Source organism: Rissa tridactyla, chromosome 2 (assembly GCF_028500815.1).
Source record: "Rissa tridactyla isolate bRisTri1 chromosome 2, bRisTri1.patW.cur.20221130, whole genome shotgun sequence".
Classification (NCBI taxonomy): domain Eukaryota; kingdom Metazoa; phylum Chordata; class Aves; order Charadriiformes; family Laridae; genus Rissa; species Rissa tridactyla.
This window is the reverse complement of record NC_071467.1, coordinates 89,484,885-89,511,842: the sequence shown is the minus strand read 5'-3', so window position 1 is coordinate 89,511,842 and position 26,958 is coordinate 89,484,885. Positions and strand designations below refer to the sequence as shown.

At 45.0% G+C, this 26,958-nt stretch overlaps 1 protein-coding gene across 12 annotated transcripts in view; it reads left to right on the top strand.

The window, feature by feature from the left end:
- Positions 1-26,596, top strand: part of RNF152 (ring finger protein 152) — a 51,380-nt gene extending 24,784 nt beyond the window's left edge. For 4 of the 12 annotated variants that reach the window (XM_054190426.1, XM_054190429.1, XM_054190436.1 and 1 more), the window contains one exon: positions 19,207-26,596. In XM_054190426.1, the coding sequence (XP_054046401.1) occupies positions 19,402-20,013 (612 nt within the window). In that variant the 5' untranslated portion in view covers positions 19,207-19,401 and the 3' untranslated portion in view covers positions 20,014-26,596. The other 8 variants (XM_054190434.1, XM_054190427.1, XM_054190435.1 and 5 more) reach the window with 8 other exon arrangements.
- The last annotated feature ends 362 nt before the right edge of the window (positions 26,597-26,958 follow it).

Sequence of the window (26,958 nt, the reverse complement as noted above, 5' to 3'; positions counted from 1 at the left end):
GGCCAGACAGCAGTTATCGTGAGAGAGGCTTTGCCCGCCTCAGTGGAACTGCTTCTCATGGGGGGTCACTGGCGCAAAGAAATGCTTGCTGGACTGGACCCGGGCTGGTTTTCGCAGCTTTAAAGAAATGAGGCTTTAAAGAAATTGTTTATCTGCCTGCAAAGTCTTTGTCATGTATTTTTTTTATCTCGTATATAAATTTATAATTATTTTCATACGTAAAATAAGTGAATTAATGCTATCATAGTGGTGTTCCTGAACATCCTTGCAAAAGGGCAAGGTAAGCTGGTAAAGAGGATTTTGATAAGTGTGTATTTCAAGAAGACATTATGTCCATGATAAAATACAGTTATGGGAAAAAAAACCCTCATGCTGACTTTCCTCTTGGAGTCCTGATTTATAGTCCATGTCTTCTGTCTTCTCATGCAGCCACATCCCTGACACAAGGAGGTGTGAGATACAGGGCTGCTTGTGGTCTCACCTTCGTAATGAGGAGTTATTTAAAGAAAGGTTACAATTTTGTGATGTTTGCTTTCTTCCTTACCTCTACTTGTTCGGAGTCAGCATGACCGAAAAATGAGTGGTGGCAGTTGGTGAAGGGCAACGGGAACATGACCCCACGACTAAAGGAACTTTGTTGTTGTAGCCCTTGGAGGAGCTACAGCAAAAAACTCTTCAAATTTTGAGGAACCTGACTCATTTTCTCCAACGTTTGGGTTTCATTCCGGTGCTGGCTGAAACTCCTCTCTGTGGTCCGTTGGAGAAACACTTACCTCTTCATGTTAATGGCTGGTAATGAAACAAGAACAAAAAAATTAAAGTTCATGTACTGGCAATTTAATGAAGTGATAAGAATCTACAACTTTGTCCTTTAATAAGATTATAAAACTGTTGCTTTATCAAATGAAGAGAGACACAGAGGTGGCCGTTAACATGTACATGTGCAGTTTTAAATCGGGATATCATGCCGAGTTGGAATTTTTCAGTTAACTCCTTTAAAGGTCTAATTTTCTAGCATTTGTGCTCATTTCTTTTGTGTAATTTTAAACAATATACAATAGCATTTTTCCATCAGCAAAGGCTTGTGCTTTCCAGTGACCTTTACTGCTTTCTTTAGAGGGGTTACGCAATCAGACAGAAGGGAAGGAAAATATTTAATGAGTTTTTTTTATTTAAAAAAGGTCTTCAGCTTGTGCCTGTATACTTATGATTGTACTGCTCACATTTAGAGCACCTGTGTTTTGCACCTGCACTTTTTATTTTGAGGAGTCTGAAAGTCTACTTGCAAAAACTGAACTCATTTGCGAAAATGAAGCTAAAAAAAGAATATAGGTGTATAGAAGGATCGTTTTTAAAACAAGAAGCTTTCATTCTAATGTTCCTTTCCTCTTTGGTCCCTCAGCTCCATTAAATACATGATGGTTTCTTCTAAATTTAAATTCGGAACTAATAAAAGGGATTGACCCTTTCCACATCTATTGACTAGTCAGTGCTGGAGAATTTTGCGTGCCTTTCTGAACCCATTTACCAGCACTTGCCTGCATTTTGCTGCTTGGGAACGTTAAAGCTCCCGAGAGTCCACAGTAATTGCAGTGTCCTCTGTCAAGAGAGGCTGCTCATTGGAGAAGGTGGTTTGTTGTACCAAATAGCAAGGAGAATACCAAAGGCTGGGCACCTCTTAAGTTCTGCTTCTCGATCGTGTGGGTGGAATATCAGGGAGACCATGCGTCTGTTCAGGGAGATTCATGGAAACAGGAGATCCAAACAAGTTCTTGGAGTAACAACTGTGCAATTTGCCAACTTGGAAATAATTTCTGATGTCTCATGATGATCACCAGACAGTTACACGCTTCATTGCTGCTCAGTGTTCGGATTGGTATGGCTTACAGTTATGCTTCATGACTTGCTTTTCCACATGTGAATATTTTATGAACCAAATCCACATTGGGATAGCAGATAGGAAGGCAGAGTAAGCAAGAACAGTTGCCCCATTCCTCTTTCCATGCCATCAGCCCATCATTGTGTATTAAAAGATAGTTGCTCTAAAAACATATATAGAGTAAACTTTTGTGCAGTGCGTATAGTACATAAACCTTGAGCTGAATTGTGCCTCTTTCAGTGGGTCATGTTTGTGAACCATCAAGAAAAAAATGTGTTTATTGTTTGTGAGGGAATGAGTTTGGAATTCTAGATATAAATTAATTTCCTAAAACATAACGGATATTGTGTGGCATCGATTGTGAACCCTCTTCTGCAAGAAGGGCACATTACTTTGCCTGGTTTTGTTTGGTTTGTGTGTTGCTCATGTCCACAGAGAGGACCTTAAACTTTTCCAGTTTTGTGTCTATTTATATTTGGGGTCAGTTCAGGGGGGGAAATGCCAGCGGTCCACTGACATATACAGGAGAGGAAAGGAAATTACTTTCTGACAGATCTTTTCTGCTATTTCCACGTGAGCAGATGGATCCCATGGTACAGGTTTGCCTTTAAGGAGAGTTTAAGCAGTATATACTTCTGCTTTTTGCAAGAGGGCTGGTTATTTTCCGTGTTTGTATAGCTTTTGGGTAATTCATAAAGACTTCTGATAAAAATGCAGGCGTTTTTTCCACCCAGTTGTATGACCTTCAGTGTTTTAAACTCTAAACTTTTCCAGTGGAGAATGATGTCGGAATTGTACTCTGTCAACTGAGCCAGTTCGTTACCTCTCTAAATGTTGACTGCTATGCTTGATGCCTAGAGTTGGACAAAACAACTGGCTTCTACAGTTTTTCTTTAAAATTTCATTTTCTAAGAGAATAGCACAATCTTCCTAGGGTTAAGGGTGTACCTCTTCCTGTGTCCCCCAAGTTGCACAGTGTTTTAAAGGGCCTCATTTTGAAAACTGAAGGATTGGGAGGGTTTCCAGTAAGAGCAAAACGAGCTCTCGCTCTTACAGTTGGATGAGAGTTGCAAAGACCAGGTGAGGCACAGCTCTTTGAGGTGGATTTATTTTTTCTGGCTGACGGGACTACTAGACAGAGGCTTTCTTGACAGTCGGTGTTTGATGGGAAGAAGTGCCGGTTTCTCTGACCTTGCCGCGGGAGGAGTGCGAGTGTTGGGGTGAGGCAGAAGGCTCAGAGAAGGGTGGGAGTCTTCACCATGCCTCCAGGAACCGTCTGTAGTGATGCTTCGTAACCCTGCAGGTGAACGCTGTATGTGTGGTGCATAGCCAAAAATAAGCAGAAGGGAAGATGGTTTCTTAATCGTTAGGGTGTGTATTTTGTTGTTGTTGCTGTCTTAAAGCAATAAAAGCCAGCATTATTTCAGCTATATCCCAGCTTGCTGCCCGTGTGGAGGAGTGTAGGAAAGTGGTGGGAGGCAGTAAGACGCTGCCACCTCTCCATGCACAACATGGGAAGGCAACTCTGCCTGCCCTGTGGGAGCCCTCCCCTCAGCCAGGGAGCAAGTACGAGCTTTGGGCGTGCTGGTAACCTACTCTTTTAGAAAGGATTGCACAAGGTGCGTCTCACCTGGCTGATGCATCCCACCCTGCACCAGGGTAACCTGATGGTGCTAAAAGCTGGGACTGGCAGCATTTGTCCCTGCTGTTTGGGAGCAGGAAAGTGGAGGTGGTCATCCTAAACCAAACCAAACCTCCTGAAGGGTGCTTAAAGCAAGCTAGTGGGACAGCCAAGCAGAACTGGCTCTCTTGGTCCTGCAGGCCCTGGTGCTTAATTGCTTTGTATTCTGGAGTGCCACCTGCTGGCACTTGCTCTCCTCACTCTCTTTTCTAGAGGCAGCTGCTCTAGAAGATGAGAGGTCAGATTAAAGAGCATGGATATTAGTAATAATAATATTACTGATTATTTGTATTGATCGTTACATTATTTTTTTAATTGTCATAGCACTTAAGGACCCTGTTTATTGGCGAAGACCTCACTCTAGCAGATGTTCTGCAAACTCAGTGTGAAGGAAACTGGCAGAGACTTCACTGCTTAAAAAACACAGAGCACAGTATGAAGGAGTGTTTTAAAGAATAGAAAGGATTTTTCCGATCCATGCTGTTACTTGGCAAAATATGAAATATTTCTTTTCTTTATGTCTTGATTTAGTAAAATATTTTGATCATTTCTGTGATTGGCAAAAAACCAAAAGCAGTAATCATTAAAGTGAAAGACACCTGACAGTGAAATCACTTAAGCAAAAGTTAGGAAAATACTGACTCAACTCTAAAAAGTAACAATGATGTCAGTAAACTAAATAATTCTGAAAGCCTTTTGGCTGGAAAGCAAGGGATGTTGCAGTTTGTGGCACAATGCAAATCTGGGTCCACAGCTGAAATTTCTTTCATCCTACTTGAGAACTTGTTTTTGCAGGAGAAAAGAGGTATTTTTTTGAATCTGTTTTGTAACATTGATTTTCTATCTGTGGGCCAAATCCTCAATAGGCTTAAGTCAGCGTGGTTTTTTTGGCATCAGTTTGGTTGTTTGCGTTGATGTTTCCAATGTTCAGTGCACCACTGTAAGGCCCTGTCCTCGTTTCAGCTGGGACTAGAGTTAATTGTCTTCCTTGTAGCTGCTGTGTTTTGGATTTAGTATGAGAATAATGTTGACAACACGTATTGTTTTAGTTATTGCTGAGCAGTGCTTACACAGCATCAAGGCCTTTTCTGCTTCTTACACCACCCCACCAGTGAGCAGGCTGGGGGTGCACAGAAGTTGGGAGGAGACACAGCCAGGACAGCTGACCCCAACTGACCAAAGGGGTATTCCATACCATATGACATCATGCTCAGTATATGAAGCTGGGGGGAGAAGAAGGAAGGGGGGGACAATCCGAGTGATGGCATTTTGTCTTCCCAAGTAACCATTATGCATGATGGAGCCCTGCTTTCCTGGAGATGGCTGAGCACCTGCCTGCCGATGGGAAGTAGTGAATCAATTCCTTGTTTTGCTCTGCTTGTGTGGGCGGCTTTTGCTTTAGCTGTTAAACTGTCTTTATCTCAACCCACAAGTTTTCTCACTTTTCTGATTCTCTCCCCCATCCCAGTGGGGGGAGTGAGCGAGTGTCTATGTGGTGCCTAGTTGTTGGCTGGGGTTAAACCACGACAGGCACACAGGTATAGTCCTGTAACAAAAATGGAATAAAGACCTCAACTGAGTGGAATCTGGTTGAACCCTGCAGAGATGTGTAAAGCTACGTGCATGCACGCTGTGTCTTCTTAGATCATCTCTTCCAATGCAGCACTTTCTCGAGTGGCAACACAGACTTTTCGGCTTTTCCCTCTTTCTTTTAGCAGTCCCTAAGGTACCTCTTTGGTCCCTGTTCTGTGTGATGCTACATGGAATACATGTTGGAAATAAGTGGTGAAGCTTATCTGATGTAAGTCTGCAAAAGCAATTAATGACTTTGGGATGTACTCGTGAGAGCATTGGCATGAATGTGACTTTTTTTAGAAAGCCCTGAACCACCTGCCCTTTCAAAATAAGATCCTTTAGGTCCTTAGCAAGAAACACCTGTAAAAGCCAGTAATCCTATCAACCACGTAGTCCTCTTCAGGCTTTGATCATATCGTGAAACATGACTTGTCTGTTGAAAATGCCCCGTGTTGTGATTTTTTTTTTTTTTTTTAAGCCAACAACCAAAAAAAACTGAATTAGTCTTTGAGAACATGCTGCTATGAAACCGCTGCTGATAGTTGGAGTGTATTTATGTCATTTGTTTTTTCTAGACTAGGAAAGAAAAAGAAATGGTGTATTGCTAGACTTAGGCATTCCACATTCAGCAGTGGAGCGATGTGAGTAAGGGATACTTCTGGCTCACTGGGTGTCTGACCACATCAGAAGAAAAATTGTTACCGGAGTCAATACAAAAAGCTTTGTTTGCCTCTTGTGTTACCTTTTTATAAATTTCTTCTTCTGAAAGAAAGCAGTCAAATTGAAATGAAAGTTGAAATGAGCTGACATTTTAATGGAAACGATCATTTTTGCCTAAGGAGAAAACTGCCAATGAATTTGTTCACCTCAAAACTGCATTTCTATAGTTGGCTCTAACTCACGTGCAGAAATCATGACACTGGCTTGCAAGACAGAGACTGAAGTTTAGGGGTTCCACCTACCTAACTGGGATTTGGGGCTTCTGAAGTTCATGTTTTCAGGCCCATCTTCAGAAAAATTGGTCTCGCAGCTTTCTTTTACCTGCATACTGAATTGATTGTCTGTAATCCTGTAAGCTTAGGACTCACTGTGGCCGTATACCTTCAGGGTGGCGATGAAGTCTTGAGCATTAGCAATATTATGCTAGTTATGTTTTCTAAGTTTGTTCTGCTGCTACATTGCAAGGACTGCAGAACTAGGCCCGAAATTAAGAGATAAAGCGGTTTGCTTCGTTTTGATCGTTTTGGTGTAATGTAGCGTAACACAGTCCTTTCCCAGCATTTGCACTCCTTCATACAGCAAAAATGCTGTATACTGTTAGTAAATGCTTCCAAATGGAGAGCATTTTCACACCAAGATGTTTCAAAAGAAGCCAGACTTTTGACTGGCAGAAGTATGATGGGTGATGTCTGGCCCGAACTTTGAAATTTGCTGTAAAGAATGAAATACAGCCTGACGAAACTTGGCAGGTCTGATAAACTTCTTGCAGCTACAGAAGGTGAGTGGCTCTTGGAATCAAATACCGTCTCTGTGAAGGAAGGCAACAGTAGCTTTCTCATAACATGGGCAGGAGTAGTTTATCTGCCTGTGCCTGAGCATTTGAGCAGCCAATTGCCGGTCCCCATCACAGCCTGGCTGCCGGAGCAGAGAGGCAGCAGCTCTGCAGCTTTGAGCCCAGTCTCCCAGACCCGTAATTTATCTCAGCCCACCAGAGAGGGCTGTGGGGGGGCTAACCTGAGTTACGATCGTTGACCTTGAGAACACAGCATTGCTTAGCTGCGAGACTACTTTTGTCTGCGCACAGTGCTGGTTCATATGAAGGAAAGACTCGATGCAAGTCCCCTCACTCTGTCCCAGGCTTCATCCTAGAAGTCCATTCATGGGAGTTTGCTTGTTTCTCTCACGGGGCATGCCCGTGTCTGTGGGCATGAAAGAGAGCGACAAGAACCTTTGCTGGTGTCAGTTTGTTGTCTCGCCAGTAGTCTGAAATTTTTGCTGGTGGTACTGGGGCTTTGAGACATGATGTGGAGTTGATCGGGTTAGTTGATGTGCAACCAGTTGCAGCTGTTTTGGGAAGGTTGTGTTGTGTTTCCTCAGGTTGCACGTTTTCAGGGTGGTGCAAGGGAAGCGAAGGCATCTGCACTTCGAGATTACCTTGATCTGCCTGTGGCTGCTGACACCGGGTTCTGTGTTGGCTGTGTTGATGGATGTGTGTTAAATATGTAAATGTGTAACTGACCTCAAGAGGGTGTGTCATCCCATTAACTTCTGTAGCTAATGTCAGGCCACGTGCTTCATAACTTGTCCGAACTGGAGCTTGTGGAGTTTTTATAGTCAGGGGTAAAAACGTGTGGTTGGGAAAAGTATTAGAAGAAATTATTTATCCAGTATAGCCTGCTAAATCTCTTTTGGAGGATTTTACTTGGTGTAAAGACAGAGAGATAAATCACAAAATAGGAAATCATCAATATATATGCAGTTCAGGCTTGGTCTAACTCTGCTTGTGATCCATATTTGCAGTGGGAGTTGGACTGTTCCCAAAATTCAGGAAGCGAGGGTGGTATTAATACTACTAGCTGCCAGAAGTGTTACAGGGTGAATGATTAGTTTCCAATAAGAAAAGGGCTTTTGGACCAGTTCCAGTTCCTTTTGGTTTAGTCTGCAAACCAGAATGACCAGTGCCGTGACCTGGAGTAGCTGTAGCGCTTATCAGAGGCTGAAAATGCATGAAGATCATGATTTGTCTGCATTAGGAAATGACATAGCAGTTGACCTTGAGGAGGCATATTAGTTGGCTATCTTCCACCCTCTTGTGAAGATAAGCTCTTGGAAGTGGTTCTTCAGTGTTAGGACATCTGTTACACCTTTTCTCTTGACAAACTGTCTGGCTTTGAGCAGCCTGGGCTGGCTTTGAGTAGCCTGGTCTAGTGGGAGGTGTCCCTGCCCATGGCAGGGGGGTTGGAACTAGATGGTCTTTAAGGTCCCTTCCAACCCGAACCATTCTGTGATTCTATGATTATATGAAACAGGGGGCTTTACTCCCTTGTGCTGCCCACTTGGCAGGTTGCATGAGAAAGGTAGAAAGATGAAAAAAGCTCCTCCTGCCCTGTCTAATCTCCTTCAAACCTTATTCTGCTTCTTTGTGGTCTATGAAAGAAAAATTTCTTACTTACTGTTGTGTGGCTTCTCATAAAATATTTCCCAATTTCTTAATCTCATCTATTTCAATGTAAAAGGATGTAGTATTTTGATTCCTGTAGGTGTGTTGCACTTTCCTTTTTCCTTTTTCTGAAAAAAAAAAAAAAAAAAAAAAGAAGTAACCCCTTCCCACACCCAAACAAAAGGACCCCCAAACCTTCGCAGCCTTGAGAGCAGCGGTGTGAAGGTAGCTCTTCAGTGGTGTGGGTCGCAGAATCACGTCCTCACGATGAGTGCAGGGAGTGCAGGGCACGTTAAGCAGGTGGGAGGTGGAAGCGCAGAGCAGAGTCGCAACAATTAAAACTCTCATTTGAAGGACTTTTGTTTTCTGAGGTAAGTGTGAAATTGAGTTTTCAGTTTTCGCATTGTACAGGCAGCGTATGAATGTGTGAGTCTCGATTCCTTTCTCTCCTCCTCTGTTTGGGCCCAGAGGCAGGGACGTTGTGACCTAGTTTTATTAAAACCCACTCCATGACCTCAGAGAGCTGTAGCACTCTCTCCTGTAATTATAGACTGGTGTCTTAATACACTAATTCAAGCTGATTCCCACTCCATCACCCGTTGACCTGCATCAGTGACAAACGCCTGCATTTGAGCTTTATTTAAAATGACTTTTTTTTTTTTTTGATGTTGTATTTTGTAAGTCTAATACCAAATCCTCAGGGGAGGGAGGGAAGAATCTTTTAATTAAGTTTCTCTTCAGGTATCAGGCAAATTCTATCAATGGCAGATGAAGCATAAAGCTCTAATGGGAGAGCACAATTTGTCGTTTAAGTGATCAGGTGCTTCATGCCTCTCTCAGCATTTTGAGTGCCACTGAATTCTGTCATGTTGCCATAAATGAAAATCTTTTAGGAAGAAGATGTTGCATTGCATTTAAAAGCTGTTACTGAGAGCGAGTTTAACACCCATAGCTCCTCCTGTAAGGCTGTAGTATTTTGGCCTTAGTGACTGAAGGTATGCAAGTCCATGGGACCTGATGAAATCCATCTGTGGGTCCTGAGGGAACTGGTGGATGAAGTTGCTAAGCCACTGTCAATCATGTTTGAGAAGTCGTTGCAGTCCGGTGAAGTTCCCACTGACACGTAACTACCGTTTTCAAAAAGGGAAAAAAGGAAGACCTGAGGAACTACAGACCAGTCAGTCTCACCTCTGTGCTTGGCAAGATCATGGAGCAGACCCTCCTGGAAACTCTGCTAAGGCACATGGGAAATAAGGAGGTGATTGGTGGCAGCCAATGTGGCTTCACCAAGGGCAAGTCATGCCAGACAAATTTGGTAGCCTTCTATGATGGGGTTACAATGTTTGTAGATAAGGGGAAAGCAACAGACGTCATTTACCTGGACTTATGCAAAGCATTTGACACTGTCCCACACAACATCCTGATCTCTAAATTGGAGAGACACGCATTTGATGGATGGACCACTAGGTGGATAAGGAACTGGTCGGATGGCCGTGCTCAAAGATTTGCGGTCAATGGCATGATGTCCAAGTGGAGACCAGTGATGAGTGGCATTCCCCCAGGGATCAGTGCTGGGACCAGTGCTATTTAGCATCTTTGTTGGCAACATAGACAGTGGGATTGAGTGCACCCTCAGCAAGTTTCCTAACGACGTCAAGCTGTGTAGCGCGGTCGACACGCTGTAGGGAAGGGATAACATCCAGAGGGACCTGGACAATCTTGAGAGATGGGCCCGTGAAGTTCAACCAGGCCAAGTGCAAGGTCCTGCACCTGAGTCACGGCAATCCTGGGCACTAATACAGACTGGGAGGAGAAAGGATTGAGAGCAGCCCTGAGAAGGACTTGGGGGTGTTCGTTAATGCGAAGCTCAACATGACCCAGCAATGTGCGTTTGCAGCCCAGAGAGACAACCTCATTCTGGGCTGCATCAAAAGAAGCGTGGCCAGCAGGTCAAGGGAGGTGATTCTGCCCCTCTACTCTGCTCTTGTGAGACCCCTCATGGAATAATGCGTCCAGCTTTGGAGCTCTCAGCACCAGAAGGGCACAGACCTGTTAGAATGGATCCACAGGAGGGCCATGAAGATGATCAGAGGGTTGGAGTACCTATGGTTTCAGGACAGGCTGAGAGAGTTGGGGTTGTTCAGCCTGGAGAAGAGAAGGCTCTGGGGAGACCTTATAGCAGCCTTCCAGTACGTAAAGGGGTCTACAGGAAAGATGGGGAAGGGACTCTTTATCAGGGAGTGGAGCAATAAGATGAGGGGTAATGGTCTTAAACTGAAAGAGGGGAGATTTAGATTGCATATCAGGAAGAAATTCTTTACTGTGAGGGTGGTGAGACACTGGAACAAGTTGCCAAGGGAAATTGTGGATGCCCTGTCCCTGGGAGTGTTCAGTCCAGGCTGGATGGGGCTTTGAGCAACATGGTCTAGTGGGAGGTGCCCCTGCCCATGGCAGTGGGGTCGGAACAAGATGATCTTTAAGGTTCCTTCCAAACCAAACCATTCTATGATTCAATCACTTAACTTGTGACCTCACTTTAAGTTAGGGAAGCAACTTCTAAATCTCTCTTTGCCAACCACCTGATCCTTATGTCCTGGTCATAAATAACTACTGGTGCTGCTTTTATTCAGGGGGTGAGGGGTAGATTTCTTTTCATGCCACCCCTCCCACCCCTATTCCTTTTGATGTCAGTTTGAATGGCAACTGGGTCTCTCACTTGGTAGTGGAAAAACCTGGCTTTTAATTCCTCTCACCCTGGGAGTGAGTCAGGCATAATTAAGAGCAGCCAGCAAAACTGAAGAAGCGCTAATGGCCCTGCAAGTGTTGTGCTCAGAGTGGGCTGTACAGATGAGAACCATCCCTTGGGATGCTTTGAATGCTGGAGATTTTGTTTATTGCAAATTGAGAGGGAACCTTTTGATAGAGACAGCAGGAGTGGTGAGGAGCACCTTCACGCCTTTTCTAGCGGGGCAGAGCTGCACTTGGGGGTCCCCTGTGCTCTGCTGGGCTGGAGGGAGCATGGGAGTTGTAGGGAACTGTAGCTCTGGGGCAGCTTGACCCAGAGCTTTTGACCTTGTTGCCAAAAACCTGCAGATGTGTCAGAGTTGGGCTGGTGAGGAGCAGGTTAGGCTCCCACAGCCTGGGCTCCAGGAGCACCTGTACGGAGAGCTGCCGAGGGGCTGGGTGGGCAGGAAAGCTGTTGGCTTTCTGTCTCTGCCTGTCTGAAATGGGCACGTTTCTGTGGAATATTTTGATTTCACACAGTGTTTCTCACTGGTAAAGCACCTCGCGTGAAACTGTCTGATGAGCGTAGGTGTAGTGTTTTGACTCAGCAGTAAGAAACTGTACCCGTCGTTTGCTGACCTGGCGTGTTGCAGGTGATTAGTAGTGTTTGCTGTTGGAACAAAGTGCAGCTTATCCTGGTCATATTTGACCAAAATAAGGTCTTTGGAGCCAGGGAATGTGGACATGTCAGAGTTTGCAGATAAAACGAGGTAGCAGCGCAGCTGTCGATGTGAGATGGAACAACGAGAAGCATGTGAGTCTCTCTCTGTTTTCTATAAACACCAAAGGTTGGTGTTTTTACCTGATCTGTTTTTGCTCCAAAACCGTAAACTTCTACATCTAGTTACATTCCTGTGGGTGACCTTTCTGCCTCCATCTCCTGTTGCAAGGGCTGGCTGGTGACAATTTCTAAGGTAAATGCTGTGGGATGACACCTTGCAACTAGGCTCCTTTTTCATGATCCACTTCCAGTCGCTCAGCTGCCAAAGAGGCAGGATGACTGCTGTTGTGTTTGATCTGCGCCGTTGAGATCATCCAGAACAGATTCTCCATCAGTATGGATCTTCTGGTGCTGGTTCATAGGATGTTGTAGGCTCGTATATCACAGTTTCACTCAGCTTAATTTTTTGTGGCTTTATGCATCCGGGAGTGTGTACATCTGATTCTTATCTTGTCAAGGGCTGGACTAAAGCTAAAGGAAGAGTGCCAGCTTGCACTGGCTAAGGACTTGGCCAAATTAAAAAACTTTTACTCTGCAATATTTCTGTGCAGTTGTGAATAACTGAATGGAAAGGATGGTGGGTGTAGACTGCGTGGCTTAGTATAAGGTGCCTGGAAAATAGGTAATTCTGGAGAGAAGAATGGATTAACTTTATTGTCTTATTGTTAGCTTTATGTGCCTCGAAATGCATATAGTCTCTCAGTTAGTTGTAAGCTACATGGTGGATGAACTGTGTCCGTGGAGGTACTTTAACTTCTGGATCACAGGTTCTCATGATTTTCACGGTTTGTGGAAAAACTGGTATGTTCAATGAAAGCCACAAAAAATCTCAGGCATACCATGGAGATGTTGCCAGCTGGAAGAGATGGGGAGAAGTGGGTGGTTTTTTGAGCTTTGTTGATTCTCTGTTGCAAAAAAGAAGCTGTCCAGAATCTGTCGCCTCTGCCCGGTAGCTCATGAGGTGAAACATGGAGCTGCGATGAAGTTGTCCAGGAGCTTCGAGGCGATCTGGGTGGTGCTTTGCTTGCATGACCTTGGACCAACTGCTTTGTCTCTCAACACTTCTTTTCTTAGATGATGAAAGGATATAATGATGATAATGCTTCTCTCTTAACAAGGGTGTTGTGATGAATAAATTAATTCATCGTTGTGCTGTTCTCAGTTACTATGGTAATTAGTGCTACAGAACAGCCTAAAAATAAATAGGATCATTTAGTGAAGGATATTCAGGGGGAATCAGGTAGTACGTCCTGGGCATTTGAAACAGCCCCAATGTGTTTTGTCCAAACATGAATTTGTTGAAAACATATACAGATGCTGAATTTTGTAGCAGAAATCCTTCCAAATATTATATGTGTTCCTTCTTCCTCACTAGCAGTTTAAAGCGACTCTAGCACACGTTTCCTTCCATATCTGTGGGCAGATGATTCTTGCAATTAGTTCCCCTATTGAGAACAGTAGCCCCCGCCTCACCCCCATCTCGTTTCCAGCCTAAGGGCACCTGAAACGAATGGATCTTTCTTCATCATAAATCATACATTCTCAGTAATACTGTCAAAGAATTCTTAATGTGTTTGGGGAGTTTACGTAATGAACCTTCCTTCAGAAAGGTGAAGTATCGTCAATGGGCTGCCTTGCTGAAAGTCTTGTTATTAACCTTGCCGTACAGCAAGTAGAGCATGCCTAAATATGTGCATAAGTCTGTGCAAAGTTTTTGAGGCTTTCTTTCAGTGATCAGATCACATCAGCATGCCCTGAAGCCAGTCTTTAAAAATGTGATATGATGTTTAATCTTCTGTGAATTGTATTAGATTCCACAGGCATCATTAAAGTATATTTTTGGAGCTTTCAAGTTAATATAATTTTGGGCCCTAATAAGTTAGGAAGTACGTGTGAAGGTAGTTCTGAGTTCTCCAGTGGAGCAGCATCCCTTCAAGGCTGTGTTTTCCATTGCTTAGTATCACTGGGGCTGGCCCTACATAGAAAAAATGTTATGTCAATAGCCAAGGATTTGCCATTACTCTGTTCTCTGACTTCTTGTGCTCCTGTCATGGATGTTCAATGTCTTTCTTTGCACTGGGTTCCAAAATCAGCTGTCTTTTCTGACCTGGCCAGTTGGGGACCACTTTATAGTTAGGGTTTGTGCAGAACTTTCTCTGCAGCAAGCCTGTGCTTTCTTCTTCCTCTCGCCGTCTGTAGCTGTGCTGTACTAGCTGCAGCACCCTGCATCTGTTCACCTCCTGCAGCACCTCCATACGTTGTGCTGGCAAGCTACGAATTGCAAGAGAGCAATAAATGCCCCTTCCCCCTTCTTCCTGGGGAGTAGGAAGCTGATGCCTTGGCATTCCTGGCCTCTTGCTCACCCCACAAAAGAGAGCTTGGGGCTGTTACCAACAGATAGCGTGACTGACAAACAGCTGAAATACCTACCTGTTTTATTCTCCAGACCTTTATTGCTCTTGAGTCATGCAGTTGTTTCTCAAATCTTAGAACCTCTTGACTCACACAGAGGGCAGCCCAAACCTGCAAGAAGGACCTTTGTGCCGTGCTCTCAGCCACCAGGCTGTACCTTGATCTTCTGCTGCAGAGGTCATCAGCTTTGCAGGTCCCTCCCTGTGCCTCTGTAACCGCTCGCGAATCTCTCGTCTCGCCATCCAGCGGCAGCCCTGTGGATGTTGGGCAGACCCGCAGCAAAGGGAAGAGGGTGCTGGTGAGGCAGAGAGGTCTCCCGGTGCTTCTTTACAAGGCCTGTCTCTTCTCGCTTCCTTTGCTCCTGCTGCACCTTTCTGACACTTGAGTTTTGGAGCTTGTGGTTTTTCATACCCAGTTAGTTTTCATTTGTGTCAGCCCTGAAGAGCTTCCAGTTGCGGTGAGGTTTGTGCCAGGCAGTCACTACTCGCAGTTGCAGTTGCCTGTGTCTGTGTGTATGGTTTCACTGTCATAGTCCCCAGCTCTCCCTTCCACATGGGTGCCCATTTCCACACATACGTATACGCTGTCTCTCTTGCAGAGACCTACAGATATCCCCTACAGATATTTGCTGACTTTCCCCCCCCCGTTTTCCTGTAAACAGTCCCCTCGCCCGCCTTGGGCATCACCCTGTCACTGGGTGACAAGCAGATAATGGCAAAGTAATGCTTTTGGCTGATGCTGATGTTAGTTGTGCACGTGCAGCCCAGCTGCCTTTTGGTCTTTGTGCTCGAAGCACCGAGAAGAGCCCAGTCTGAGTAAGCTTTGAGCGAGGTGTTCACCTGTGATAGTTCAGTACCCCCAACTTGTGTGGGTGTAAGCTGAGAACAAACTAGAGTTCTGATCCCTGTTGAAGAGGAGGTCTACTGCGGTATGAAATCTTGGCATTGTTTTTAAAGTGAAGTGGTAGAAGAGTACGGAGAGAACTCCCGTGGCTTTTTGCTTCCTAAACTACATACTGCAAAATGAATCAAATAGATGTTAAGTAGTTTAATTATGACTGTAGATGGTGGCTTGACTTTCTTTTATCCCCAGACGGAGCTGTGGCAGAGTGCAGGAGGGTTGTGGGGCTTTCAGTATCGTTGGGAATAAAGTTACGTTGCACCCATGAAGCGAGATAACCAACCTTTGAACAGGCAGTGTCAGCAAAGGCCAAGGGGTTAGATGGCTGTGGCTACTCTTTAACTTGTCTTTAGACATATTTTGAAGGAATCATACTAACCTCTCTGCGTACGGGATGTTGCCACTGGTCTGTCAAAATACACTTCTGATCATTATTTGAGACATTTTGGGAAAGTAAGAAATGTCATAATTATATATACACATATATGCACAGTGTAACCTTGTTACCTGGAATGATGTTTACAGTTCTTTTGGCGGGGGGGAAAAAAAAGGAAAGGAAAAAAGTACCTTCAAGACACATAGTTGGAAGTGATTTTTTCCTTGATTCTGCACCAGGTCAAAATGGGGATGTCAGTGTGTTTACAGCTTCTGCAAATATATCTGCACATATCTGGACAATGTATGTCATCTAGGTGGTAAGCCCTATCTTAACTTTTTAATTTGGCTCTACTCTTTTCCTTTTTCTTCTTTTAGATTGCACCAATGCTTTAAAACTTTGACTTCATGGAGAAGTGCTTCACAGCATTACTTAGCATTCGAACCAGCCAAGATCTTCTTGTTGGGATGGATTTTCTTCTTTTTCCTTAGCACACTGTTTGCCTGGAGGTGACTCTTGTTTTATTCTTCAGTACCGAATACCTCATCTCATTCTCTCCTAGTCTTCTACTGTAAGGATGTCACTGGGACAGGGATGAGGGGCTTGATAGCGCACGACTATACGTATATGACTCCTGGACAAGGATATGAGGTCAGAAAAATGATCATGATCCCAATCACATTCACATCAATAGAAACTGGTTTACCTTTAGCACCGTAAATGGAGAGAGATGTTTGTAGGTGACAGCTAAATGAGGTCAGAGAACTTCACCAGTCAGTTCACTGACATCCAAAATGTGGAGGGCAGAGCTTCTATGCAGAGATGCTGATTTACATCTGCACAAGGAGTACTTCCACTCTATTTTTAAACATAAGCCTTACCATCTGAATTTCCAGGCATTAATGCTTTTTCTCAGTAATAATACTGTAGTAGTGTTATACTTGGGGTTTTTTGGTAGGTTTGTAGTTACAGCAGATCAGAGTTGCGTCTCGTAATGTCTGAGCTCAAGTTTGGCTTGGGCAGTGCGTAACTGAAGATTTTGTATGCATACTTCTGTGCAAAATACAGAACTGCTGGGTTGCTTGTTGCTGAAAACTGGATCTCATGGCTTCAGTGATCCCTTCCTGAGTTCCTATAACTAATTTCTAATCTGGCCTTTGTCTCTTAATGTTTTTCAGCTGGGAATTGCCCTATTTTTCTCTCTCAGCTGCATGCCAGTCTTCTAATGACTCTTTCTGACAGTCTTCCATTGTGCCTGCCTGTACCCTAGGGATGTGGAGATGGTAACGGGAAGGAGAGGATAAAGAACATAAAATCTCTACTCATTTTCTTCCGTTTTCCCTCAGCGTGGCCCGCATGCGGGCGGTGAATGCAAAGCCCCCTGCCTGGCAGTGCTAGGCTCCCTCTCCACACAGAGTATTTGTTTTAACGCCATGTGTAACACTGGTGTAGAGCAGGCGCCACACGGACCTGTGCTGGCTTCATGCTGGTGGGAGTCTCTCCCAGCAGTGGCCTCTGTGCCACGTTCAGGCAAAGCATCCCCAAAGTGCCGTTTGGGCGGCTGGCACGTGCCGTTTCCCCCTGCAGCCATCTATTGCCCGTGTTTCACAAGCTCCTGCCTTCATAACTGCCCCAGCTCTCTCCTGAGTCAGGGTTGTCACTGTGTGTTTGTTGAAGTGCCTGCTGAGCCAAAATCCACTGCTGTTACAAAATCAGCAGCAGGGCCAGTTCTGCCAGTGTCAGTGATATCTCAGTCATTGGCATCTGAAGAGATGATGTGTATTTTGTTTCCCCTATTCAAATACCGGCAACAGCCAGAAGCAGGACACGGGACAGTGTGGTGCAGGGGGCTGTCCCACATTGCAACCCCACGTCCGTACCTGCTTTCTCTTCTGGAACTATGTTATTTCTGGTTTATGGACGTCACAGATCGATTAGTATGTTGCAACCTCGTTGCTATGATTGGGAGGGAAGAGCAAGAAATCCTGGCCTGTATCAGGAACAGTGTGGCCAGCAGGGCTGGCGAAGTGATTGTCCTCTTGGACGTGGCACTGGTGAGGCCGCACCTCAAATGCTGTGTGCAGTTTTGGGCCCCTCATTACAAGAAAGACATTGAGGTGCTGGAGCATGTCCAAGGAAGGGCAACAAAGCTGGTGAAGGGTCTAGAGAACAAGTCTGATGAGGAACGGCTGAGGGAACTGACATTATTTAGTCTGGAGAAAAGGAGGCTCCACCTTACCGCTCTCTACAACTACTTCCACAACCTCTCCCAACAAGGATGTTGTAGTGAGGTGGGTGTTGGTCTCTTCCCCCAAGTAGCAAGTGACAGGACAAGAGGAAATGGCCTCAAATCATGCCAGGGGCGGTTTAGGATGGATATCAGGAAAAACTTCTTCACCCAAAGGGTTGGCAGGCAATCTAGCAAGCTTCCCAAGGAAGTGGTAGAATCGCCATCCCTGGAGTTAGTTATTTAAAGGACAAGTAGATATGGTGCTGGGGGACATGTTTTAGTGGTGGACTTGGCAGTGTTAGGTTAGTGGTTGGACTCAGATCTTAAAGGTCCCTTCCAATCTAGATGATTGTATGATTGTATGAAATAATTGTATGGAATGGAAAAAGTCCTCTGACAGCTGCGGTCCTCTGGCGTTAATTCTCTTTTGGGGGTAACAGTGCAATAAAAGAATATCAAATGTCATCGTGCAAATATTTTGAGTTTTCTTTATTGTATTCTCTGGATGCAAATTCAAACTGATACTTCTTAAATACAGCGGGGAAGGCAATGCAAAGAGCTGTAAAAATGTCACCCTCTCCATATTTATGATGCGTTGGAGTGACCAAAATCAAACAAAGCCAAACAACTCGCTGTGGAAGTAAACACAGCTGCTTTTTTCCCCATAGCTGTAAGAAATACGTGGGGAAATGCAAAGAATCCCTTTATAATGAATAGTGTAGAAGAAGGTTAGTAACAATTTGCCTTTAATTCAGTGCAGGAACAGATTGTTCTCCATGGTTTTCCATGGTCCTGGGCCTTTTGTCTCCGGTAAAGTTTTCATCACTGAGAAGGCGTATGTTTCAGAGGGCCATGTTCAACAAGCTGCTCGTGTCACCAGGCAAACAGTTAATTGGACTGAAAACCATGCCATTCCTTTTCGTTGTGTGCAAATGTGGGTGTTTCAGTCTAGTTACTTGGTTGCTCATTCATGCACAGGCATAAGTGCAGGGGCCTGTGCAAATGCATCCGTTTAAACATATTTTTTCTTTCCCCCCACCTTTCACACAGACTTAGCATTGAGCCAAATAGCTAAAAATCCTCAGGGGTTTAAAGGATTAAATGAGAACAATTGTTAAGGTGCAGGAAGGGCTGAAAAGTCGTGAGAATATGACAGGAGGTAGATGCCGAAGGAACTGCTTAGTGAACTGCAGCCTCCCCTGTTACGGGTATAAATATAACTGTGAGTGGCAGACTGGCGGGTTGGTAGGGGTTTTGAAAAAAAAAAAAGAAAAAAAGGGAGATCTAGTGATGGGTGACCTCAAGGTTTGCCGCTGGGCAGTTTAGTGAAGGCAGTGGGAAGATGCTTTCTTGTTAAGGGTCACAAATTTGTTTCTCCTGCCAGATTACGAGGCCAGTGCTAGTTTTCATTCCCCCTTAACTGGGCTTTTTTATTCCCACTGGTTCCTGTAACTAACCTGTTCCTTCACATTTTTCTGTTTGTCTCAGGTACTGAAAGGTTCAGGCCGGAGGTTTTCCTCAGCTCTCCCTAGCTGCTGCCCGCCATTGCCCTGAGGAGAAGTGTCGGGAAGGCGGGCACTGCCCTGAGGAGAAGTATTTGGAAGACGGGCGCTGCCCCTTGCCTGCGGGGCGCCGGGGTGAGGCTTGTTGCGAGGGCCGCTGTGCCTCCCTGCGCTGGCCACCATGGAGACCCTGTCCCAGGACTCTCTGCTGGAGTGCCAGATTTGTTTCAACTACTACAGCCCCCGCCGGCGGCCCAAGCTTCTGGACTGCAAGCACACTTGCTGCTCGGTGTGCCTGCAGCAGATGAGGACCAGCCAGAAGGACCTGCGGTGCCCCTGGTGCCGCGGGATCACCAAGCTGCCACCGGGGTACTCTGTGTCGCAGCTGCCCGATGACCCCGAGGTGATCGCCGTCATTGCCATCCCCCACACCTCGGAGCACACCCCGGTCTTCATCAAACTCCCCAGCAATGGGTGCTACATGCTCCCCTTGCCCCTCTCCAAGGAGAGGGCGCTTCTACCGGGAGACATCGGCTGCCGCCTCCTGCCCGGCAGCCAGCAGAAGTCCCTGGCGGTGGTGACGATCCCGGCGGAGCAGCAGCCGCTGCAGGGCGGCCTCCCCGCCGAGGGGGGAGCGGAGGAGCCGGACCGGAGAGGCGTTGTGAAAAGCTCCACCTGGTCGGGGGTTTGCACTGTGATCCTGGTGGCCTGCGTCCTGGTCTTTCTCCTGGGCATTGTCCTCCACAACATGTCGTGCATTTCCAAGCGCTTCACGGTGATCTCCTGCGGCTGAGGCGGGGAGGGGTGTGTGTGCTCCCTCGGGGGGTTGGGTCGGGTCGGTGGTGGTGGTGGTGGGGTCGAGGGAGACAATTCGCCGCAGCTTTGCCCAATGACTGCAGAACGCTGTGCACGGGGGCAGCGGCGCACCGGCCGGCCATGGCCCCCGCTGGGGTGGCATCAGGTCTCTTGGCAGCGTGCGGAGAAAATCACGTCCCGTGTCTGGCGGCAGTGGCACCGAGGAGGACTGCATGCGTCACCATAATCATTTATCAAAGGGACTGCAACTTACAGTGATTTTTTTTATCGTGTTACGAGATTTAAGACATCTATGTAGCTGGTTATACTGTGAAGTATATGGTATGAGCTCTTCTCTAAACACAGTAGATTAAAATCAAAACTGCTCCATGTAGAATTAAAAGGAGAATTGGTGCGCGACTCTGTACAAGGTGTTCAATACCGGTCCACACATGCATTATTTTTTAATGCGGGGAGGGAGACAGACTTGTAAAACCAAGAAATCATTTAGCTGCTAAGGCATTTTGTATGTTTTAAACTGCACAGTAATTAAACCAAGTTAGAAAGTTGTACAGTAGTTTTTAAAAGGAAGCATTTTACAAGCAATTCATTTTGTTCCGTGGCGTGTGTCTTTTGCCTGTCTGTTTTTCCCCATTTTTTTCAGCTACAGGGAAGTGGCACTTCCAGCATCTTTTATTTGAAGGAGCTTCTGAGCAGGGAAGCAAAGTGGGCTGGGAGGAATACCTAAAAATGCAGCCAAACACTTCTGCCTAACGGGCTTCATGCAAAGGATGGCTTTGAACAGCAAACACTGGACATGCTGTTTTACCTCTGATCTGGCAGCAGGGCTTTCTGATGACCTGGCCTTTATAGTCATTAGTGAAGAAATGGGTCATGAGAGGTCCTAGGACTCCTTCCTGCAAGGATGTGATAGAAAATTGTTCTTTATCTTTTTCTAGAGGTTGGGTTTTCTTAATTGTTTTTAAAGAATTTAGACCTATTTTGCCCCCCTCTTTCCTAGGGGATGCCACTGTGCATCCGTGAATGGTGTAACGCAGAAGTTGCTCTAAGGAAGCCTCACCATCCCAACTGAGACCAAGGACCCTTATGTGCAATCATCTAGTAAGAGGCAGTGACATAGCTGGGAGGAGAACCGAGGCCAACCTAACCCTCTAGTGGGTGGGCTACCCCTCCTAAACCACTGTGGCTGTCCTCGTATCAAAATGTCTGTCTGACCATAATGGAGCCTTTTCCCACATTCCAGCCTTATAAATGTTGGTGTTTGTAAGGACAGATTGGAGAAAAACACAGCTGGTGTCTCCCTCCACCTGAGTGTCATGAACCCCAGTCATTTGCAGTTCACTTCTTGGAAAGAGCCAAATTCCTCAGCCTTTACTGCAGTAGCGCCTTGCTCTAGGCAGTCCCACCGGCTTTAGTAGTGCTGCTCGTAAGTAAAATAGAGCTCAGTGTGAATTTGGGTATTTGGCAAGTCTGAAAGCTGAAATTTGTGTGAGATTTAGGGATTGGATCAAGGGGCACATGACAGACCTTTAATAAGACAGAAAAAGCTATTGATTTGCACGGGTTCTTTTTGCAAGTACAAAGCGTAACCTCCTTGAAGCGTGACCTCCGCTTGTCGTCTTACCTGCTGCCCTTTCTAATAATTTACTGGAGATTGCTCAATGCCATATAACACCGGAGAACATAAATTTTGACTATGCAGTGCCCAAATTGGCCCTGTAGACGTCGGTGGTTTGCAGGTTATGTCACAAAATCCAGTTGCTGGTTCACAATAAACATTCTCAGCTAGGACTTCTGTTAGGAACATACCTCTAACTTCATGCTGGATTTCTTCCTAGCCCTGTTCCCAAACCACTGTTTTCTTCCTTGATTCCTGTTAACTAAAGAATAGCATATAAGGTGCTTAATTGTTACTGGGTCATGTACGGAGAGGAACCATTGTGCTGATTTTTATCTACTGTCGTATGTATGCATAGCACAGCAAAAAAAATAATAAAAAAATTTCCTCAGATAACACATTCAATGCCTTTTTCGTGCAAGGCCTATGTGCAGTATGCCTTGAACCTGACTTAAGAGTATTGTAATCACATGGACACCTCTCCGCAGCATGTTTAATTTGGTTGCAGTAGGGAACAGCAGGTATTCCAAAACGTGTCTTGTGAACGTCCAAGTCTCTTGTTGCCAGTAGGTAACCATATTTCTCCTGCTATCCGCGCTATGCTGCTCCTTGTGTAAAGGAAAGCCAGTTCACAAAAAAAAAACCCTTGCCTTTATAAGACTCTTGAGGAAGTGACCAGATACAGGACTCGACCCTCTACTGCCTTATCCCCTGTAGCGATTGCTGAGTGTACTGGGAGCGTAGAGCATAGCTGGAAGATGCTTCAAGGACAAGGCACTGGTGGATTTTGCACCAACTTCTGCGTTTGTTTATCTGAGTTGTCGATGACTGCACAAAATCCCCAGGCAGTCAAAGAGCAGGTCCTGGAGATCCAGCGCTGATAACATTAACCTCCCCCTGGCTGTACCTGCCCAACCGAAGCTCTTGAGGCCGAGGTTTCTCTGGCGTTGGCAGAGAACAGCTGTCTTGAAAACCGCCCCTCATTGGCCCTACCCGGAGGGCACAGTACAGAAGAGAAATCAGAAATTAGGTTAAAATACCACACTGCATAACGCATTATGCAACAGGCAGACCTGGAGTTTATCCGGTATTAATGACGTAAGTATTATATTAGCGGAATACCATCCTGTATTACGTAACACGGCACATTGTTTTGTTAATATGAATTTCCGTAGTTTTCGTGCCTGCGGAAATGCATGTTTGACCTAATTTCTGATCCAGACATTTGCCTGCTCACAGCCTTGTGTAAGAGCAATAAGTAAAACCTCAAGATTTTGTTCTGCGTGCGGTGCATACGTTCGTTCCTTTCTTATAAATAGGAGTTCTGGAGATGTTTTTGTTCTGGCTTTAGACTGTGACTATCATTTTAAATTTGCAGCTGCCATATCAAGTCGGATCACCTAGCTTTTTTGCTGACTTGTGTAGAAGTGAACTAAATAGTTTGTTGTAATATACAGTGTTAAAATGTTTCTCAAGTATGTTGATAGTCATACTACTTTAAAAATGCAGTGCAGTCTGTCCCGTTCCTTGGTCCAATACCTGGCATTAAAAAGTGAAGCTGCTATATACACCTCTAAATTTTTTTATTATTATTTAATTTTTTAAAAAACAGCCTCGTCTTTGTATTTTTTCTCTGTGGAGAAACAGATGATGACTTGTGTCAAAATCATCAGGTTCTTGTCTAGTTTTTGTTCTCTGGTGTCCAGTAAGAAATCACTGCCCAGTTCCACAAAAAAAAAAAAAGAAGGAAATGTATTGTGACTCTAGTACTGTTTGGGCAACCAAAATTTATGCTAAAACTTGTGGGTAATTACTCAAGCACCTGCATTTTTAGAACAAATTACTCTGTAGGAATGTGTATTTATTTGCTTGTTTAATGGGAAGGATGTATGCGTTGGGGTCCAGCTTTGTTTTTTTCCTGGAGGGTCCCAACTTCCATTTTTGGCTTGTGCTTTCCTGGCAAACAGGCTTTAGGGTTCACTCTGTGAAATTTTGTTTAGTGAATTTTAAAAATTCAAAATATGCAATTTTGGTATGCGGGTTTTTTTTAGGGAGTTGTGTGTTTGGTGATTGTTCATGCTTAACCAAGATGTAAAGGAGCCTGGATGTTTTGTAAACATGGAGCAATCATGAGTCCGAAATTTCATCTTTATCAATGAAGCTCAGTCTGAATAAAACATTAGCAGGAAAAGAATGATATCAAGTGAATTATGGTACCTCTGTTACTTTACCATCAAATGAAGAGCGTGGAAGGAAGTTTGGCAGAATTGCTCTGCATTTTAGGAGGGGGTGGCTGAAATTTGGCTCTCTGCATTTTAAGGCAAAGTGTTAAGTGTGGGTTGTGGTAAAGAGTAAAAGGTTTTTTATGTTTTAATTACCTTGGATGCAGAATTATAGCTGATGACTACAGCCATACAACAGATTTTTTTTTTTTTCTTTTTTCTGTTTTAATCAGATGACTTAAAAGTTTTAAGTGAAGTTTTTGCTTATGGAAGTGAGGGATTATTGGCCTTGACTTAAGCATGGATAGTACAGACTCACACGCCGGCTCCCTCGTCCCCTCAAGCCTGCCTTACCACTCACGTTATTGTTGCTGGAGCCCTGGGCAGCCAACCTTTCCGATACTGCAGATGCGTTTCTGGAGCAGAGAGGGCTGATGTTGCACTGGTTTTATAACATTCACAACAGGGATAAACCAAAACCAAACAATTCATACATGATTTGAGGTCTTCTGTAGGGTGTCCTGCTATCAAAAGCTCTTGGCGCTGTGTAAGCTGCTCCAAGCCTCTGTGTTCCCTGGATCTTCTCAGAGCAATGGCACGTAGTGGAGGATGTTGCCTCCTCCCAGTCAGAGAGAGGGGCCGTACTCACCATCCACAGGTAACAGCCCCCCTCCTCCCCAGGAACAACAAGACACTTGGGTGGGTACTGCAGGAGACATTCACGTGTCAAGTGAACATCTCTGAAGTAAACGTTGGGGTCGAAATGTTCCTTATCCTTGTTGCACAGAAAATGTGCCTTGAGATTTGTTTTTTCCAGACATTTTCTGTGGGTGGATGGAGCCGGCGCAGGGAGGGAAGGAAGGAGAAGGTACATGGCAGCAAATGAGTCCCGGCATCATCTGGGAGGCTGTTGGAGCATCTGCTGGCCCCGAAGGCAAAGGTTTTCATGCAAGAGCTTCAGCAGGGCAAGATTACCTGGAAATGCTGCAACAGATTTACAGCATGTTCGTGACCTTTCTGGTGCGGTACACTGTCCGTAGGCCTGACAGCTGGGGCTGTTGTGTTCTTTCTCTTTGTCACTTTACCTCTTGCATGCTCGTGTCAACAAGCAAAGCTGCTTGCTTCATCCTCAAGTTGAGCGATTATACAGGCATTTCTTAAGTTGCCCTGAGCATCTCTAATGAAAAAAATTACCTTCCAAGTTCAGTGAAATTTAGTACTTAATAAACGTTCAGAAAATGTGTTTTTTCAAGCATTTCCTTATGCTTCAATACATTTTTATTTTAGTTCTAAACAATTCCTGTAATTTTTGTGCTAAGCATGGTCCTGAACATCAGAGCCAATTCTGAGGGACTAGGTAAGATCTACAACCAGAAAAAACTATTTCCTATCCCCCCCTATCCATCCCACAGTCCCCTTCAGATCTACACAAGTCTGTTTTCACTCTCCTCATCTATGTCACACTGAAGCACCGAAGCATGGGGATGGAATGGGGACTCGTGGGCATGCATGGAGCCCCTATACATAGATAGGAGCACAGGTTCGTATTTCAATGCACGGGGTTGGTATGTCAACAGCACATGCTCACAAGGAGCAGAGAGAGGCCAAGTGGATTAGTAAAAGGGCCTCAAGGTCTTGTATCTCAGGAAGGTCATGTGCTTTATGGTGCTGGAATGATGAGGTGGTGAGGTAGCTCGGTAGCACGAAGTCGTGGTATCACTACCTGGATTTCATGTGAGATGAGTTGCTGCCTCCCCTGTCCTGACCTGTCTCCTGCAAATGACCTACTGCTGGTGTGTGGGACTTGGCTGCTCCACAGGTGACATCTCGTCTGGGCTTCAGGTGAGGAGCCACATCATTACTCTGTGCCTCCAGGCTGGGATGTCCACCCAAAAGGGAACAGCCAGATGGCCTGGGCTTTTAGTTTATCAGGGGTCTGTAAGTTCAAGTGGAGGTCTTTTCGAAATGCAGCTGCATTAAGCACTCCTGAAAGCTTGAAGGCAACACACAGACTTGGCCTGAACTGATTTGAAAGAGAGAAGAAAGGGTGCAGAAGGAGAAGGACACCTGGAAAGGAGCAAATGATTAGGCAGTAGCCTGGAAATTCAGATCTGTATGTGCAAAAACATCTAGTGGGAATGGTTTGCATATGTAATTTCTGCCAAATTGTACCTCAAGAATGGCAGCAAAACTCCAGGTCTTGCTTTTCCTTGAACACCTTTGAGTTGGGAAGCTGCCTATTTCAAAAGTGCAGTTTTCCACCTAACTGAAAAACTTGATGGGTGTGCAGAAATTTTTGAGGGTGCCAAATCATCACTGAAGCTCAGGATTCGGACACAAGCTGAACAGGAATTTAGTGGTAAGAAGCTGGGATGAAAAAGCAAAGTCTTGAATTCTTGGTGTGTGCAAGTGTGTCACATTGCTTAAAATAAAAACTTGTTTTGTTTGCATGTGTATTGACTGAACGTATGAAAACGGGTGTCCATCTTCCAGGACAAATAATGAAGTTGACAACATTGGTAATGCCAAACAGTTAAAGACAGGATTTATTGAATCTATAAGATCTGAGAAGCTGAAAACAAAAGAAGTGTCTATTTGGTACAGCTATTGCACTCAAACAGTAAGATTAGGTTAGGGGTTTGTAGCTTTCTGGCTTGGTTTTCAAGATGGAGTAAATAAAAGAAATGAGAAAACTGAGTAGTTTCAGGCTGAAGGTTATTTACTTGCCTATCTTAAAATTACAGAAAGATGTATGTGGATCGTCACCGTGCTGATCAGTTTTGGAAGCGTTGCCCTATAGGTGCCAGCGTGCACTGACTTGTTGGGGTCAGTGCATCTGACTGAATTGTTGGGGTTTGCATCTGCTTGAGAGAAATCTGCATCTACCTCACGATCTGAAAAAAAATCTTCCCCCGCAAGATGGTGTGAATTCAGGTTGACATTGTAAAGAGTGTGATCTCACTTTGAAGTATTTAAGAACGGTGGTGGATCTTTCAAAGCAGCATGCCCTGGGGTAGATGCGCGTGGCTGACTACGAGCATAAAAGGGAGCTCAGCTCCCAGGCATGGCCAATTTGCTGATT